The sequence below is a fragment of the Taudactylus pleione genome, unplaced genomic scaffold (genome assembly GCF_031769625.1).
Source record: "Taudactylus pleione unplaced genomic scaffold, aTauple2 ptg001334l, whole genome shotgun sequence".
NCBI classification, from domain to species: domain Eukaryota; kingdom Metazoa; phylum Chordata; class Amphibia; order Anura; family Myobatrachidae; genus Taudactylus; species Taudactylus pleione.
Genome location: NW_028285734.1, coordinates 2,488,908 through 2,508,862, shown reverse-complemented (window position 1 = coordinate 2,508,862; position 19,955 = coordinate 2,488,908). Strand labels below are relative to the sequence as shown.

Here is a 19,955-nt window from a genome sequence, read left to right as displayed (position 1 = left end):
CCTTTAGCCTTGCCCTGAACCTGAAAGGATCGAAAGGCAGAGCTCCGTACCTTGGTAGATGCAGAAGCCGAAGGGAGGAAGGCTGACTTAGACTTAGCCAGCGTATCCACAATTTTGTTCAAGTCTGGACCAAAAAGCAACTCCCCATTAAAAGGTAAGGCCTCCAGGCCCTTTTTGGAGTCTGCGTCAGCTCTCCAAGACCTCAGCCATAAGGACCGACGCGCCGACACAGCGGCAGCCGACACCCGAGAGGTCAGCAGGCTCGCGTCTAACGAAGCTTCCCCAATGTAGGAAGCCGCATCCCTCATTTGTCCTATCAACGCTTTCTGGATCTCCGGAGCATCTTCCGGAAAGGTATCCTCCAAAGCGTTGGCCCAGCTCTCGATGGCCTTAGCCACCCAAGAGATGGCCATGGACGGACGGGCCACCGCCCCCGAGAGAGAGTAAATAGACTTTAAACAAATCTCCACTTTCCTGTCCGTGGGATCTTTCAGGGAGGAGATAGGCGGCAGAGGCAGCGTAGCGCTTTTAATTAAGCGGGTAACGTGGGAATCCACCGCAGGCGGAGTTTCCCACTTCCTGCAATGAGCCTCAGGAAACGGATAGTTTGAAGCCAACCGTTTCTGCGGTTGGAATCTCTTGCTGGGCAACTGCCAGGCCCCTGCCATATGATCCGTTAACTGGTCTGACAGGGGAAAAACCGTCGAAATCACCTTGGCCTTTTTAAAGTTAGGATACTTTGACCTGGGAGCCTGCACATCCTCCTAAATATGAAGGATGGCCTGCACCGCCCTAACCAATGCCGGCACATTAATGGAGGACTTAGCCTCCACCTCCTGGGCCTCGGCATCCGAGTCAGAGTCTTCATGGATCTCCCCGTCATCCGAAGACACATCCATGTCCGTAAACTGAGCCGCCAGTGAAGCCGGAATGGGTCGCTTGGACGCATGTGGGGGCAAATCACTGTGCAACATAGATTGAAAGGCCGATGACGAAGCCGCCAGGCTCTGAACAGAGCTGGAGAGGACATCCATCCAGGGAGGGGGCACCGTTTGAGGATACCCCTGAAACGGCACCATGGACTGCTGCGGCACCGTGGGAGATTGCACAAATACAGGCAAACCCGCATAAGGACCCACAGTCTGAGACCCGGGCGGAGACTGCACCAGACGCGTCACACCTGGGGAACGGGGGATGGTAGGCTGGGGCAACGCCCTAGAAGGGGCCGCAGTCGGGACCGCAAGCCGGTCCGCGATCGACGCCAGCACCTGCGTAAACATCGCCCACGGAGGATCCTGCGCCACCGGGGGTTTAGAGGGACCAGGCACCAGCTGGTACCGCCCGCACAGACCGTCCTGAGACAAATCCGCCCCGTCGACCCCTGCCGAACAGCGACGGCAGGAAAACAACACAGGAGCCTCGGAGCGCTTATTCTCCTCATCAGACATGACACAAACTTTTTGCAATAAACGTGTATCACCGAAACGAGGTAAGGCGTACAACACCCACGCACTCCCAAGTATGCAACACAAACAGCCCACAATCTGGTACTGAGTAGCACACCGCTGTATGTGACGGACCTCACAAATACGTTGATCTATAAAAGTGAGGTACACAGAAAGAACACCCCTCCCCCACGCACCTGCGGGCCGTAGGAGAAGGAAAGGGATAGGTAAAAAGCTGACAGTAAGTAGAAAAAGCACAGACAGCAGCACTAGCAATAGTCACATACCATGCAGGAAGTTATACTCACTGCACCTACAGCTACAATCAACCTCCCAGATTCAGTGTCTGGGAGGGCTATAGCGCTGCGAACACTGTCCTGATCAGGGGAGAGGTACGCAGGGGGTCCGGTCCACTGGAAGCCTGCCTGGGAGCTCTGCGTTGCTGCCTGGGAAGATGGCCGCCGGAGAGCTCTGAGGAGTGGCCGAGAGAGTACAGCCCAGCGACGCCAGCACGCTTGAGAGAAGGCGCGCTGGGCTGAGGGGAGGAGCTGCTCAAGCAGAGAAGGCTGCCTCCCCTGCTAGTAATGGAACCCCAGGGACGCCGTTCCCTGCCGGCCTTACACCCTAGTGGTCCAGCGGACACGCGGGGTATTCCACAGAGGGGGGAGCCCGCCGCCGCTACTAGTGCCGCCGGTCTGTCCCCAGAGACCGGCGGCATAAAGACTGCATTTATTTCCCCCCGCGCGCAGCGCTGACAGCGCTGCACGCGGCTTACCTGGCCCCTTGTGTCCGGCAGCAGTCTGTGGGAGGTCCCGGAGCCACGCTAGCACTGACTCCAGGATCCCGCTGCGATCCCCGGATCAGTACCGGCGTCGCAGCGCCAGCGGGGCTTGTTGGAGCGGCAGCATGGATGTCCAGATGGACAGTCTTATGCTGCCGCTCTGAAGATAGTAAAAATAAAATAATAAAATCTTCTTTAAAAAATTAAAATAAAGCTTAGGGGCTGCTTATGCAGCCCCACTGCGCCAGGGTGACCCGACTGCGGCCGGGCACCAGCTAAAACTGAGGTGCCTGTGGTCGGGGGCGGGGTATAGAGGAGGACGGACCCAAGTGCATCCTGGGAGCAGCAAAGCTTTAACTGCGTGGTGCCCGTGGATCCAGATCCAGCTATACCCCAAGGTCAACCCTGTGGACCCCCTATGGACCCTGAAGTAGAAACAGTTTTTACATATAATTTTGTTTTCGGTCATATATATATATATCAAGAGCTTGGAACATCATTTTTGCTAGATGTCTTGGAGTAAAAGCTTTTTTTAATATTCATTTGATCAGGATGCAGACAGGACTGGTTCCTCGGCCCTTCATTAACCTGTCAATGAATTCAAACTTGTAAAGCAAATGGCTATTGATCCTGATCACCAGTGACAGTGACCTCGCACTGCTAGTGACTGTCCAGCACTATACCGGCCCTATACAAGGTGATCTGCTCGGTGTACGTCTACCTCCATCATGTCTGTCCGTTACACCAACTTTCAAAGTCGCAAAACCAAATGTTATTGTGCTAGGTCCATTATAGAGCCTGGATCATGGGGGCAGGAGGCGCAGCTTTCCTCAGAGGCACCAACAGCACAGGGGACATTTATAGTAAAGTATATAAATTCAGGGATTATTATTTATTACATGTGGGCAGTGTGTATTCAATACAGAGAGCAATTTATTTTACATTGAACACACATACACAAAATTAAGGTGCCAGGGAAGTGTATATATATATATAGGGAGCACTTTTCCCTAAATGCAGCAATGTATGCACATATAACACCTGCAGGAGAGGCCCCAATGTATTGTACATTTATACTTAAATGTAACTTCTTGCATGTCAATTCCCGCCTGCCTGGAACAGCTGCATGGAAGAAGGGAGATCCGGGGGCAGCAGAGGCTGGGACCCCGCAGCGAGCGCCTGGCAACTGAGGTTGTTACTGATGCTAACGGGAAGGGAGAGACAGCCGGGCGCACCTGTGTGAGAGAGACAGCCGGGCGCACCTGTGTGAGAGAGACAGCCGGGCGCACCTGTGTGAGAGAGACAGCCGGGCGCACCTGTGTGAGAGAGACAGCCGGGCGCACCTGTGTGAGAGAGACAGCCGGGCGCACCTGTGTGAGAGAGACAGCCGGGCGCACCTGTGTGAGAGACAGCCGGGCGCACCTGTGTGAGAGACAGCCGGGCGCACCTGTGTGATGTATTGCGGCGCCTGGTAGTACAGAGACTGCGGGGCTGACTCGTCCTCTCTGCGGCCCTGATTGTGAGAGGGAGGCACCGGCCCAGCGGGAACTGTCCCGATCTCCCGGTGGCCCTATGGTAGTATAACCCCCCAGCATGCGGGACTGTACGTGTAGGCTGTGCCCCTGGCGGTGGCAGTTGGGAGCATCCAGGCTGCCCCGGATCCGGGATGCAGCTCTCCCCTCCCCTCCTCTCCCAGCCCCAGGCTGCCGCCCCCCTCGTCTCCCTGCCATTCGCCTCCCTCCTAGCCGCGTCTTCTGAATCAGCTTGGGCTGCGGTGTAGGCCTCATGCCGGTCCCCGGACTGACCTAATGAGAGCACCGGCGCGTACTGACTGAGGCCTGCGGGGCCGAGGAGGGAGAGGTTCGGACATCGGGATGGAGAGAGACGGGCTGGCCAGGGAAGGTGAGGGATCCACAGCGGGGAATCAATCAATCTCTCCACCCCCGATACCTCAACCCATTATACATAAACCCCCAACTCACGGTGTACCCCAACCCATTATACGTGTGCCCCAATACAGAGTGTACACCAACACCAGTATATGTATAATAGGGTTGGGGTACACTCTGGGGGTATATGTATACTGGTGTTGGTGTACACTCTGTATTGGGGCACACGTATAATGGGTTGGGGTACCCTATGTGTTAGGAGTATATGTATAATGGGGTTGGGGTACACTGTTAGGAGTATATGTATAATGGGGTTGGGGTACACTGTGTGTTTTAAGTGTATGTATAATGGGGTTGGGGTACACTCTGTGTTGGGAATATATGTATAATAGGGTTGGGGTACACTCTGGGGGTATATGTATACTGGTGTTGGTGTACACTCTGTATTGGGGCACACGTATAATGGGTTGGGGTACCCTATGTGTTAGGAGTATATGTATAATGGGGTTGGGGTACACTGTTAGGAGTATATGTATAATGGGGTTGGGGTACACTGTGTGTTTTAAGTGTATGTATAATGGGGTTGGGGTACACTCTGTGTTGGGAATATATGTATAATAGGGTTGGGGTACACTCTGGGGGTATATGTATACTGGTGTTGGTGTACACTCTGTATTGGGGCACACGTATAATGGGTTGGGGTACCCTATGTGTTAGGAGTATATGTATAATGGGGTTGGGGTACACTGTTAGGAGTATATGTATAATGGGGTTGGGGTACACTGTGTGTTTTAAGTGTATGTATAATGGGGTTGGGGTACACTCTGTGTTGGGAATATATGTATAATAGGGTTGGGGTACACTCTGGGGGTATATGTATACTGGTGTTGGTGTACACTCTGTATTGGGGCACACGTATAATGGGTTGGGGTACCCTATGTGTTAGGAGTATATGTATAATGGGGTTGGGGTACACTGTTAGGAGTATATGTATAATGGGGTTGGGGTACACTGTGTGTTTTAAGTGTATGTATAATGGGGTTGGGGTACACTCTGTGTTGGGAATATATGTATAATAGGGTTGGGGTACACTCTGGGGGTATATGTATACTGGTGTTGGTGTACACTCTGTATTGGGGCACACGTATAATGGGTTGGGGTACCCTATGTGTTAGGAGTATATGTATAATGGGGTTGGGGTACACTGTTAGGAGTATATGTATAATGGGGTTGGGGTACACTGTGTGTTTTAAGTGTATGTATAATGGGGTTGGGGTACACTCTGTGTTGGGAATATATGTATAATAGGGTTGGGGTACACTCTGGGGGTATATGTATACTGGTGTTGGTGTACACTCTGTATTGGGGCACACGTATAATGGGTTGGGGTACCCTATGTGTTAGGAGTATATGTATAATGGGGTTGGGGTACACTGTTAGGAGTATATGTATAATGGGGTTGGGGTACACTGTGTGTTTTAAGTGTATGTATAATGGGGTTGGGGTACACTCTGTGTTGGGAATATATGTATAATAGGGTTGGGGTACACTCTGGGGGTATATGTATACTGGTGTTGGTGTACACTCTGTATTGGGGCACACGTATAATGGGTTGGGGTACCCTATGTGTTAGGAGTATATGTATAATGGGGTTGGGGTACACTGTTAGGAGTATATGTATAATGGGGTTGGGGTACACTGTGTGTTTTAAGTGTATGTATAATGGGGTTGGGGTACACTCTGTGTTGGGAATATATGTATAATAGGGTTGGGTTACACTCTGGGGTATATGTATACTGGTGTTGGCGTACACTCTGTATTGGGGCACACATAATGGGTTGGGGTACACTATGTGTTGGTGTATGTATAATGGGGTTGGGGTACACTGTGTGTTAGCAGTATATGTATAATGGGGTTGGGGTACACTATGTGTGAGGAGTATATGTATAATGGGGTTGGGGTACACTATGTGTTGTATGTATAATGGGGTTGGGGTACACTCTGTTGGGAATATATGTATAATAGGGTTGGGGTACACTCTGGGGGTATATGTATACTGGTGTTGGTGTACACTCTGTATTGGGGCACACGTATAATGGGTTGGGGTACCCTATGTGTTAGGAGTATATGTATAATGGGGTTGGGGTACACTGTTAGGAGTATATGTATAATGGGGTTGGGGTACACTGTGTTTTAAGTGTATGTATAATGGGGTTGGGGTACACTCTGTGTTGGGAATATATGTATAATAGGGTTGGGTTACACTCTGGGGTATATGTATACTGGTGTTGGCGTACACTCTGTATTGGGGCACACATAATGGGTTGGGGTACACTATGTGTTGGTGTATGTATAATGGGGTTGGGGTACACTGTGTGTTAGCAGTATATGTATAATGGGGTTGGGGTACACTATGTGTGAGGAGTATATGTATAATGGGGTTGGGGTACACTATGTGTTGGTGTATGTATAATGGGGTTGGGGTACACTCTGTTGGGAATATATGTATAATAGGGTTGGGGTACACTCTGGGGGTATATGTATACTGGTGTTGGCGTACACTCTGTATTGGGGCACACATATAATGGGTTGGGGTACACTCTGTCTTGGGAATATATGTATAATAGGGTTAAGGTACGCTCTGGGGGTATATGTATACTGGTGTTGGCGTACACTCTGTATTGGGGCACACATATAATGGGTTGGGGTACACTATGTGTTAGGAGTATATGTATAATGGGGTTGGGGTACACTGTTAGGAGTATATGTATAATGGGGTTGGGGTACACTGTGTGTTGGAAGTGTATGTATAATGGGGTTGGGGTACACTCTGTGTTGGGAATATATGTATAATAGGGTTGGGTTACACTCTGGGGTATATGTATACTGGTGTTGGCGTACACTCTGTATTGGGGCACACATAATGGGTTGGGGTACACTATGTGTTGGTGTATGTATAATGGGGTTGGGGTACACTGTGTGTTAGCAGTATATGTATAATGGGGTTGGGGTACACTGTGTTAGGAGTATATGTATACTGGTGTTGGTGTACACTCTGTATTGGGGCACACGTATAATGGTTTGGGGTACCCTATGTGTTAGGAGTATATGTATAATGGGGTTGGGGTACACTGTGTGTTGGAAGTGTATGTATAATGGGGTTGGGGTACACTCTGTGTTGGGAATATATGTATAATAGGGTTGGGTTACACTCTGGGGTATATGTATACTGGTGTTGGCGTACACTCTGTATTGGGGCACACATAATGGGTTGGGGTACACTATGTGTTGGTGTATGTATAATGGGGTTGGGGTACACTGTGTGTTAGCAGTATATGTATAATGGGGTTGGGGTACACTATGTGTGAGGAGTATATGTATAATGGGGTTGGGGTACACTATGTGTTGGTGTATGTATAATGGGGTTGGGGTACACTCTGTTGGGAATATATGTATAATAGGGTTGGGGTACACTCTGGGGGTATATGTATACTGGTGTTGGCGTACACTCTGTATTGGGGCACACATATAATGGGTTGGGGTACACTCTGTCTTGGGAATATATGTATAATAGGGTTAAGGTACGCTCTGGGGGTATATGTATACTGGTGTTGGCGTACACTCTGTATTGGGGCACACATATAATGGGTTGGGGTACACTATGTGTTGGTGTATGTATAATGGGGTTGGGGTACACTGTGTTAGGAGTATATGTATAATGGGGTTGGGTTACACTCTGTATTGGGGCACACGTATAATGGGTTGGGGTACACTGTTAGGAGTATATGTATAATGGGGTTGGGGTACACTCTGTTGGGAATATGTACCCCAACCCCATGATTCATACACTTCCAACACAGTGTACCCCAACCCCATTATACATACACTTCCAACACAGTGTACCCCAACCCCATTATGGGTTACACTCTGTTGGTATATGTATACTGGTGTTGATGTACACTCTGTATTGGGGCACACATATAATGGGTTGGGGTACACTGTGTTGGTGTATGTATAATGGGGTTTGGGGTACACTCTGTGTTGGGAATATATGTATAATAGGGTTGGGGTACACTCTGGGGGTATATGTATACTGGTGTTGGTGTACACTCTGTATTGGGGCACACATATAATGGGTTGGGGTACACTATGTGTTAGGAGTATATGTATAATGGGGTTGGGGTACACTGTGTTGGGAATATAGGTATAATAGGGTTTTGGTACGCTCTGGGGGTATATGTATACTGGTGTTGGTGTACACTGTGTATTGGGGAACACATATAATGGGTTGGGGTACACTGTGTTGGTGTATGTATAATGGGGTTGGGGTACACTGTGTTAGGAGTATATGTATAATGGTTACACTCTGGGGGCATAATGGGGTTGGGGTACACTCTGTGTTGGGAATATATGTATAATGGGGTTGGGTTACACTCTGGGGGTATATGTATACTGGTGTTGGTTTACACTCTGTATTGGGGCACACATATAATGGGTTGGGGTACACTGTGTTATGAGTATATGTATAATGGGGTTGGGGTACACTCTGTGTTGGGAATATGTACCCCAACCCCATTATACATAGACTTCCAACACAGAGTGTTCCCCAACCTCATTATACATACACTTCCAACACAGTGTACCCCAACCCCATTATGGGTTACACTCTGTTGGTATATGTATACTGGTGTTGGTGTACACTCTGTATTGGGGCACACATATAATGGGTTGGGGTACACTATGTGTTAGGAGTATATGTATAATGGGGATGGTGTACACTCTGTGTTGGAAGTGTATTTATAATGGGGTTGGGGTACACTGTGTTGGGAATATATGTATAATGGGATTGGGGTACACTCTGTGTTGGGAATATATGTATAATGGGATTGGGGTACACTCTGGGGGTATATGTATACTGGTGTTGGTTTACACTCTGTATTGGGGCACACATAATGGGTTTGGGTACACTATGTGTTAGGAGTATATGTTTAATGGGGTTGGGGTACACTCTGTGTTGGGAATATATGTATAATAGGGTTGGGGTATGCTCTGGGGTATATGTATACTGGTGTTGGCGTACACTCTGTATTGGGGCACACATGGGTTGGGGTACACTATGTGTTGGTGTATGTATAATGGGTTTGGGGTACACTATGTGTTAGGAATATATGTATAATGGGGTTGGGGTACACTGTGTTAGGAGTATATGTATAATGGGGTTGGGGTACACTCTGTGTTGGGAATATATGTATAATAGGGTTGGGGGAATGTACCTCAACCCCATTATACATACACTTCCTACACAGAGTGTACCCCAACCCTATTATACATACACTTCCAACACAGAATGTACCCCAACCTCATTATACATACACTTCCAACACAGAGGGTACCCCAACCCTATTATACATACACTTCCAACACAGTGTACCTCAACCCCATTATACATACACTTCCAACGCAGAGTGTACCCCAACCTCATTATACATACACTTCCAACGCAGAGTGTACCCCAACCTCATTATACATACACTTCCAACGCAGAGTGTACCCCAACCTCATTATACATACACTTCCAATGCAGAGTGTACCCCAACCCCAGTATACATACACTTCCAATGCAGAGTGTACCCCAACCCCAGTATACATACACTTCCAATGCAGAGTGTACCCCAACCCCAGTATACATACACTTCCAATGCAGAGTGTACCCCAACCCCAGTATACATACACTTCCAATGCAGAGTGTACCCCAACCCCAGTATACATACACTTCCAATGCAGAGTGTACCCCAACCCCAGTATACATACACTTCCAATGCAGAGTGTACCCCAACCCCAGTATACATACACTTCCAATGCAGAGTGTACCCCAACCCCAGTATACATACACTTCCAATGCAGAGTGTACCCCAACCCCAGTATACATACACTTCCAATGCAGAGTGTACCCCAATCCCAGTATACATACACTTCCAATGCAGAGTGTACCCCAACCCCAGTATACATACACTTCCAATGCAGAGTGTACCCCAACCCCAGTATACATACACTTCCAATGCAGAGTGTACCCCAACCCCAGTATACATACACTTCCAATGCAGAGTGTACCCCAACCCCAGTATACATACACTTCCAATGCAGAGTGTACCCCAACCCCAGTATACATACACTTCCAATGCAGAGTGTACCCCAACCCCAGTATACATACACTTCCAATGCAGAGTGTACCCCAACCCCAGTATACATACACTTCCAATGCAGAGTGTACCCCAACCCCAGTATACATACACTTCCAATGCAGAGTGTACCCCAACCCCATTATACATACACTTCCAATGCAGAGTGTACCCCAACCCCATTATACATACACTTCCAATGCAGAGTGTACCCCAACCCCATTATACATACACTTCCAATGCAGAGTGTACCCCAACCCCATTATACATACACTTCCAATGCAGAGTGTACCCCAACCCCATTATACATACACTTCCAATGCAGAGTGTACCCCAACCCCATTATACATACACTTCCAATGCAGAGTGTACCCCAACCCCATTATACATACACTTCCAATGCAGAGTGTACCCCAACCCCATTATACATACACTTCCAATGCAGAGTGTACCCCAACCCCATTATACATACACTTCCAATGCAGAGTGTACCCCAACCCCATTATACATACACTTCCAATGCAGAGTGTACCCCAACCCCAGTATACATACACTTCCAATGCAGAGTGTACCCCAACCCCAGTATACATATACTTCCAATGCAGAGTGTACCCCAACCCCAGTATACATATACTTCCAACGCAGAGTGTCCCCCAACCCCAGTATACATACCCCCAACACAGTGTACCCCAACCCCACTTTACATAATATATACCCCCTAATACATAGTGTTCCCATCCATTTTTCTCTCTATCATGCAGAAACAAGTGATGGTGAGCCTTCCATTGTTTGTTTTTGGTGCCCACACATGTGCAAAACTCATTTCTGTTTCACCATCAGGCTCAAGCCATCGATATTATACACTAACCATCGATGGTAGCTAGACCATCGATGGCTGATGACCCGCCCTACATAGTAGACGCCTGGTATATTTCTCCTTGAACTTTAGGCTGTTATATAACGTATGAAAGTCATGTGTTGGATGGGGAGATAATTTTGCCCCCATACTAGCAGAATGCACTCCAGATTAATTTCTCTCTCCACCCCTCTGGGGGGCAAGTGATGCCCCTTACTCTATGGTACACCCAGACTTAGGTGCACAGCCAATAAAGCCCCTGTAATTGGGATTTCCAGTCATCTGTGCTATGTGCTTTTTATTACTTTGTGTCTGTATAATTATTATATATTCACAGGGGAGGTCATCTACATAACTGACCTACAGACCCCTCAGGCTCCCAGGCTGCCCTGGTATTGGCATGTAAAGTTCCCGGCACTTTACTGCCCCATAATTCAGTGCAAGGGACATAGGGATGCATGTGATCCTGGAAGTTTGGGATTTCCATGGATACAATAACTTCTAGAGGAGTCTACAGCCACAGGGTCCTAGTGCCCACATGCAGCACCACTGGGAGAAGTGTCTGACCGTGCATGGATGATGGGTGCGAACATAGCAGGCTCTAGGGCCGCTCAGGATCTAAGGTCTGGATTGGGAGTGGGAGGGTCTCTCCTGACAATCACAGGGACACTTGCAGCCTGGTCAGAGGGATGATAGAGGGGGGAGCTAAACAGATTTCATTCTAAGCTCAGCCACAGTCTCTGTTGTGTGTAATAGGAGGGGGAGGAGGTGCATTACCCCCATGGGGTCTGGCAGACAAGTCTCCAGGGATCATAGGGTGTGCTGCTACAAATGAGGGGTCCATGGTTCTCTGCCGGCGTCCTCTGAGGCTCATTAGGGGCCGGGGCATCGATGAGTGCTGTGGAGGAGACTCTGGACCACGCTGAGCTGAAACTGGAGGATGTGATAGAGGTTGGTTACGGCTTCCGCTGCCGCCTTAGGTTAGAGTATAGCATCTTATCACAGTATCAGACCTATGGCCAGTGTCTCCTCTAATGTATAAACTTTGATGTATATACAGTATGGACTTTGTGACTTGTCATCTGAGCTTACACTTCTTTATGTTTACTTTCTGCTTTCTCTTTTGTTACAGTACATGATGGCTGAGACCTAGGCCCCAATATACTGAGGATAGATTTACTAACGCTTCTAACACAATCAAATGGTGGTGTTGCCCATAGCAACCAATCCGCTTCCTACTATTTTATATTTTTAGGATGCAAAAGGGAGATGATAGTTAGAATCTGGTTGCTACAGGCAACACCATCACTTTATATACTGTGTCCTGGTGTCTGACCTATCGGTGTAGATTATAGGGTCTGTCTGATATACAGCTGCTGGGACCCAGGCCCCTATATACTGAGCTCTGGTGTCTGACCTATTTGTGTAGATTATAGGGTCTGTCTGATATACAGCTGCTGGGACCCCGGCCCCTATATACTGTGTCCTGGTGTCTGATCTATCGGTCTAGATTATAGGACATCTGATATACAGCTGCTGGGACCCCGGACCCTGTATACTGTGTGCTAGTGTCTGACCTATCGGTCTAGATTATAGGGTCTGTCTGATATACAGCTGCTGGGACCCCGGCCCCTATATACTGTGTGCTGGTGTCTGACCTATCAGTGTAGATTATAGGGTCTGTCTGATATACAGCTGCTGGGACCCCGGCCCCTATATACTGTGTGCTGGTGTCTGACCTATCGGTGTAGATTATAGGACATCTGATATACAGCTGCTGGGACCCCTTCCCCTATATACTGTGTCCTGGTGTCTGACCTATCGGTGTAGATTATAGGGTCTGTCTGATATACAGCTGCTGGGCCCCGGCCCCTGTATACTGTGTGCTAGTGTCTGACCTATCGGTGTAGATTATAGGGTCTGTCTGATATATAGCTGCTGGGACCCCAGCCCCTATCTACTGTGTGCTGGTGTCCTATCTGTCAGAGTATAGATTATAGGGTCTGTCTGATATACAGCTGCTGGGCCCTGGCCCCTATATACTGTGTGCTGGTGTCTGACCTATCAGGGTGTAGATTGCTGCCTTACAGCACTGAGGTCTTGGGTTTGATTCTCACCAAGGCTCTAACTGTGCAGAGTTTGTATGTTCTCCCTGTGTTTGTGTGGGTTTTTCTCCAAGTCCTCTGGTTTTCTCAAACACCAAACACATACTGGTAGGGTAACTGCGTGTGTGGGTGTGTCTGTGTGATAGGGAGTATACAGATTTGTGCACATACTGGTAGGATAAACGTGTGTGTGTGTGTGTGATAGGGAATATACAGATGTGTGCACATACATTTTACTTCCTTGCGCATTAAACAGCCCTTCTAGTTGCGCCATGCTGCGGTGTGACTCAGTAGCGCAGGGCGTATTTCCGTGACCAAGCAGCCTCCGCTGAGTAAACTGATGTGCGGCATGCCTGTATTCTGTGTGCGACTGTATCTGCATGCGGAATGCATGTATTCTGTGTGCGACTGTATCTGCATTAGGAATGCCTGTATTCTTTGTGCGGCTGCGGCCGTATCTGCATGCGGAATGCCTGTATTCTGTTTTCTGCTGTGGCTGTATCTGTATGCGGAATGCCTGTATTCTGTGTGCGGCTGCGGCTGTATCTGCATGCGGAATGCCTGTATTCTGTGTGTGGCTGTATCTGCATGCGGAATGCCTGTATTCTGTGTGTGGCTGTATCTGCATGCGGAATGCCTGTATTCTGTGTGCGGCTGTATCTGCATGCGGAATGCCTGTATTCTGTGTGCGGCTGTATCTGCATGCGGAATGCCTGTATTCTGTGTGCGGCTGTATCTGCATGCGGAATGCCTGTATTCTGTGTGCGGCTGTATCTGCATGCGGAATGCCTGTATTCTGTGTGCGGCTGTATCTGCATGCGGAATGCCTGTATTCTGTGTGCGGCTGTATCTGCATGCGGAATGCCTGTATTCTGTGTGCGGCTGTATCTGCATGCGGAATGCCTGTATTCTGTGTGCCGCTGTATCTGCATGCGGAATGCTACCTTACAGTGTCACAGCGCATTGTAAGGTAAATCTTTGCAACAACAGACGCTCGGCTCTATAGAGTCGCATGGCACTCGCATGTTGTTTAACGAGACTTGTAGCGCACAGAGGAAAGATGTATGTGGACACATCTGTAGATTGTTAGCTCCATTGGTGCATGAACTAATTGGAGTGTCTGAAATATTCTCTATAAAAGGCTGTCTAACATTGTGTGTGCTCTATACATACCTGGTAATAAATATACTACTCTTCCTAAATTCACCTTACAAGTAAGATGATCTCCTCTAGTGTATATATGGTTTCTGCTGCAGAGTGCAGAGTTATTATTTGATGCAGAATCGGGTCCTGTTTATTTTATTTTAGCACAAATGAAGGTATTGTAGTGGCGAAAAGATCTCATTCACTCACCGAATACAGATTCATTCAGTGTAGTTATATGAGGGGCATGTAGTTATGAGAGCTCAATACCGACATCCGAATCCCGGCAAGGGATTTAAGATAGGCGTCAAAATACCGACGCTTATCTTAATCCTGACGCCGGAACGCCAGACCGAATGCGCTAAGTCTGGGACGCTCTTAGCCGCGTGCGGGGGTGTGTGTGTGAATGGTTAGGTTCAGGGAGCATAGAGGGGTTAGGGCTTGGGACCCCCCTTGTAGGGTTCGGTGAAGGGGGGGGGGGGAGGTTAGGGATAGGCGCCCCAGGGGGAAGGTTAAAGTACTCACCTGTCCTGTTGGGATTTTCTCCCTTCGGGTTGCCGGCGTCGGGATATGAATTGGTGGCTATTCAGCTGCCGGGACTTCATACCCATTCCGTGTGAGGATATCATTCACAAAGTACAGATTTAATCACTGATGGATAGCGCTAAACTCATTCATTCCCAGAATACAGAATAATCATTTGTAGAGTCTTCAGTAAGTCAGTCAGTACAGATTTAATCAAAAATGGATAGATGCAAACTCATTCATTCATTCACAGAGTACATGTTCATGTTGTAGAGGGCTCATTCATTTATTCATTCATTCATTCACAGAGTACATATTCATGTTGTAGAGGGCTCATTCATTTATTCATTCATTCATTCATTCACAGAGTACATATTCATGTTGTAGAGGGATTCATTCACTCATCCATCCATTCATTCATTCATTCATTCATTCATTCACAGAGTACATATTCATGTTGTAGAGGGCCTCCATTCATTCATCCATCCATTCATTCATCCATCCATTCATTCATTCATTCATTGGGTGCAGATGAATTCAGGTACCATAGGAGATCTCCATTATCACCATGTACAGTCATGTTGTGTCACCGAGCAGGGATTTTATTCATTCATCAATTATAGTGGATTATTCCAATTATTTGATCTTGTACCATCTCTCCCTGTTTATTTTCTTATTCCTTTCACACCTCCTCACATTTTATATGGCCGTCCCTGTGCTAATGAGCTATTTCTCGTCCCATGCAGGAGCTGTCTATCCGGGTGCTAGGCTGTGCAGAAGAGAAGTGTCTGACCGTGCGTGGAGACCCCACAAACTCCCTCCCTGCCCGGCTGCCGGCTCGCATCCGAGAGATCGTTATAAGGAACCTCAGCCCTCCGCCAGACCCTGGTGGGTACACATACACTGGGCTGGTTTCTGTGCACATTCCAACATTGTCCCAGCGCTGCATCACAGATCTCAGGTGTCTTACAGGGGTATTAGGGTGTCCCGGCTTGATGGCTTCCTGTGTCCTTTAGGTCCTGATGCAGGGATGGAGTTGGTCTATGATTAAAGCCTGAGCATTAAGTGCTCCTGATGCGCCGTTCTCCATATGTCCTATTTGCATACATTTCGTAGCACAGAGGGTGGGGATGTGGTCAGTATCGCTACCTATGTAGGTTAGCTGTTTCTGTGTACAGAAGAGCAGTACGTAGGCGAAGGGTGACGCGGTATCTTCGAAGGATGGTGCCTTAGGGTAAGGAATTCATGGTAACTGTGATGTGTTGGAGAGAAGAAAATATATATACAACACTGCCACCTGCAGGCTATACAGTAATACAATTTATTTTCCATACCTGTCATTGACGTTTGAATGAGACATTACTTGGCGAGGTTAATAGTGCCTCAGTTTTGCTCAGTGAGAACAGCTTTATGATATGTACATTACACAATTGTGCTATAATTCCTTTATTTGTTTTTAAGCAGAATTTCATGTTTTCACTGCATTATATGAATATAGCAGCTCAGGTTAGTCCTAATAGTGCTGCTCACTGTCCGGTTTAACTAAATACTTTATTTAAAAAAGATTCCCTTGCCTGAAGGGATGTGTGATGTGCGAGATATCTGACTGTGGCCGTGTTTTCAGCCTATGCCCTTTCCTGCGCACGCCTCACTGACAGCATATCAGGATTACACTGGTTATACGCCTAATTGGCATACGTCTGACCACAGTCCCCGGCAGTCCGGTTTGCGCGTCTCCTGCACGTATCCTATCTACAGACGTGGTCTCTGATTTACTCCCTGCAGGTCTCCCCGCAGACATGTCATCTCTCCTGTCTCTGCAAGAGGAAAACCGCATCCTGCAGCAGGAGCTATCCCGAGTGGAGGACCTGTTGGCGCAGAGCCGCGCAGAGAGGGATGAGTTGGCCATTAAGTACAACGCAATAAGCGAGAGGGTAAGAGGTGCTGCTTGTGCACCAGAATACCATTTAATGTGTTGGGCAAAATGAGACACAATCATTCTTATTTTCTCATGATTCTATTAATCCTACTTGGTTAGAAATGTTGTTTTGTGTCATTCCCTTCATGTTGTATGATACTGTATTAGTCGCTGACTTAACCTCTGCGGACATCAATAGTAACAGCGCCACCTACAGGCGGGATCATGATGAGTGTGCAGTTTGTTGTAATGGAAAGCGTTGTACTGCTCCATTGTATAGACATTCCCAGTACATATCTAGCTTCCGATTATCCCGTAGGATTTCTGTGTGATAATGTGGCTTTGTATTAGTGTTGTGTAAATATACACTTCAATTCTCTTACTATATTCACGTGACAGCCCTACACAGGGCCGGCTCCAGGGGTAAGAACACCCAGTGCCGCCATCGGCGACCGGAATTGGGGGAGTGGCCTAATAACCATAGGTCACGCCCCCTATGTGACTTTATTTGGAGGCGTGTCTGTATGGCACGCCTCCAAATAACGTCAGGCTGGAGGGAGTCTCACTAGCTGGGCTTCCCCCAGTCCTCTCCCGTCACTGAATGGATGCCGCGCGCATGCGAGCAGCATCCATTCAGACTCCGGGGGTCCGGCACCAACCTCCCGATTTGACCACCCGCGGGCCACTTCGGGATGTTGGGGAGGAGTGCGCCCTCTATGGGTGGCGCCCCTGTGCGACCGCACTGGTCGAACACCCCTAGAGCCGGCCCTGGCCCTACACAAGGCATTTATAAGGTATAAGTACTTTATGTGATTCCTGGCTTAGAGCCTTTGTTCCTGATTTGCAGTTTGGAGTAGCTCTATACTTTGCCATCCCATGATGCAATTCTGTGGAGGCAGGAGTAGAGATGGGAAGGTGGGGCGGGTGTCCCAGCTTGCTGCTAACTTTCTGCCCAGTGCTTCTGTGTCACACGTAAACCAGACAGCATTTTCCCTCCGTGCACAGAAATAGCATTTGCACCTTTCTACTGTGATCTGCTTTATCCAGGTGCCAGCTTACAGCCTCCAGCTGCATGTGCTCCTAGCACTAAGTGAGGCTCTCCGCGACAGACACCGCCGCCTGTTGTGTTGGGAGACCTCTCTAGGTGCCAGCTTACAGCCTCCAGCTGCATGTGCTCCTAGCACTAAGTGAGGCTCTCCGCGGCAGACACCGCCGCCTGTTGTGTTGGGAGGCCTCTCCAGGCGTCCTGTGATTGGTGGAGAGACAGCTCTGTGCACATTATTCAAGTGTTGTCTAATCCAGAGCTGCCTGTCTGTCATTTGTCACTGGGGGGGGCGGCAGGACTTTGGGTCTGTAGAAGATCATGCCTGGGCAGGCGGTGAGCAGTGAGTGGCAACGGGCAGGCTGGGACTTGCCCGGTATTTGCCAGTGGGGTGAGCGACTCTCAATGGCGCATTCATTGGATCATCATTGTCCCTGATGTTCCCACAACAGACCCCCGGCAGTATGTATCTCCAGCGTTCCCAGTTACCCTGTTAGCGGAGAAATGAGTAACCTTCCACTTCATGGGATGTGACCAGGGGCACGCAGTGTTCTAAAAAGAAAAGCAATTTATACTGAGAATAATAATGTTAATGCAGAGGCTGATCCTAGTAAGATGAATGGGCCTAATGCTCTTCTAGCTAATGACTAACACATTCTGTTCATCACTGACAGAAGTATAAAGATGTAATATTGTTACCGTGATACTAATGCTGCTACCGTGATACTAATGCTGCTACCGTGATACTAATGCTGCTACCGTGATACTAATGCTGCTTCCGTGATACTAATGCTGCTACCGTGATACTAATGCTGCTACATATTGTGCTACAGTCAGAAAATTTAGCAGATAACCTGCAGCAAACGATACACCAGCTACCATTAATATCACTAATCCTGAGTTATACACAGTCCGTTCACTCAGCATACAGATGTGTCCTCATACATCTAGCCTAAATACACCACATGCTTGGCGTGGGTAAGCCGCCCGGTTCTGTGTTACTCTGCTAGCGTCGGGTGATATGTGACACCTGTATATCTGTGTGCTCCTGAGTCTGTATATGGGAGACTGCGCTGAGTAATGCAATATTATATGTGTGCTCCTGAGTCTGTATATGGGGAAACTGCGCTGTGTAATGTGATATGTGACACCTGTATATCTGTGTGCTCCTGAGTCTGTATATAGGAGACTGCGCTGAGTAATGTGATATGTGACACCTGTATATCTGTGTGCTCCTGAGTCTGTATATGGGAGACTGCGCTGAGTAATGTGATATGTGACACCTGTATATCTGTGTGCTCCTGAGTCTGTATATAGGAGACTGCGCTGAGTAATGTGATATGTGACACCTGTATATCTGTGTGCTCCTGAGTCTGTATATGGGAGACTGCGCTGAGTAATGTGATATGTGACACCTGTATATATGTGTGCTCCTGAGTCTGTATATGGGAGACTGCGCTGAGTAATGTGATATGTGACACCTGTATATCTGTGTGCTCCTGAGTCTGTATATGGGAGACTGCGCTGAGTAATGTGATATGTGACACCTGTATATCTGTGTGCTCCTGAGTCTGTATATGGGAGACTGCGCTGAGTAATGTGATATGTGACACCTGTATATCTGTGTGCTCCTGAGTCTGTATATGGGAGACTGCGCTGAGTAATGTGATATGTGACACCTGTATATCTGTGTGCTCCTGAGTCTGTATATGGGAGACTGCGCTGAGTAATGTGATATGTGACACCTGTATATCTGTGTGCTCCTGAGTCTGTATATGGGAGACTGCGCTGAGTAATGTGATATGTGACACCTGTATATCTGTGTGCTCCTGAGTCTGTATATGGGAGACTGCGCTGAGTAATGTGATATGTGACACCTGTATATCTGTGTGCTCCTGAGTCTGTATATGGGAGACTGTGCTGAGTAATGGGATATGTGACACCTGTATATCTGTGTGCTCCTGAGTCTGTATATGGGAGACTGTGCTGAGTAATGTGATAGGTGACCGCTGTATATCTGTGCACCTGAGGCTATATTTGCAGCAAAGATTTATAAGGACACATTTGTATTA

General features: G+C 48.1%; 1 protein-coding gene across 3 annotated transcripts in view; it reads left to right on the top strand.

Annotated features, from left to right (window-relative positions):
* Positions 1–3,620: 3,620 nt before the first annotated feature.
* CROCC (ciliary rootlet coiled-coil, rootletin) overlaps positions 3,621–19,955 on the top strand; it is a 92,558-nt gene continuing 76,223 nt past the window's right edge. The window contains exons 1-3 of one of the 3 annotated variants that reach the window (XM_088463252.1): positions 3,621–3,677; positions 15,670–15,811; positions 16,709–16,857. In XM_088463252.1, coding sequence (XP_088319378.1) covers positions 16,723–16,857 — 135 coding nt within the window. In that variant the 5' untranslated portion in view covers positions 3,621–3,677; positions 15,670–15,811; positions 16,709–16,722. Of the gene's footprint in view, positions 3,678–11,902; positions 12,102–15,669; positions 15,812–16,708; positions 16,858–19,955 lie in introns of those variants that run through there. The other 2 variants (XM_088463253.1, XM_088463251.1) reach the window with 2 other exon arrangements.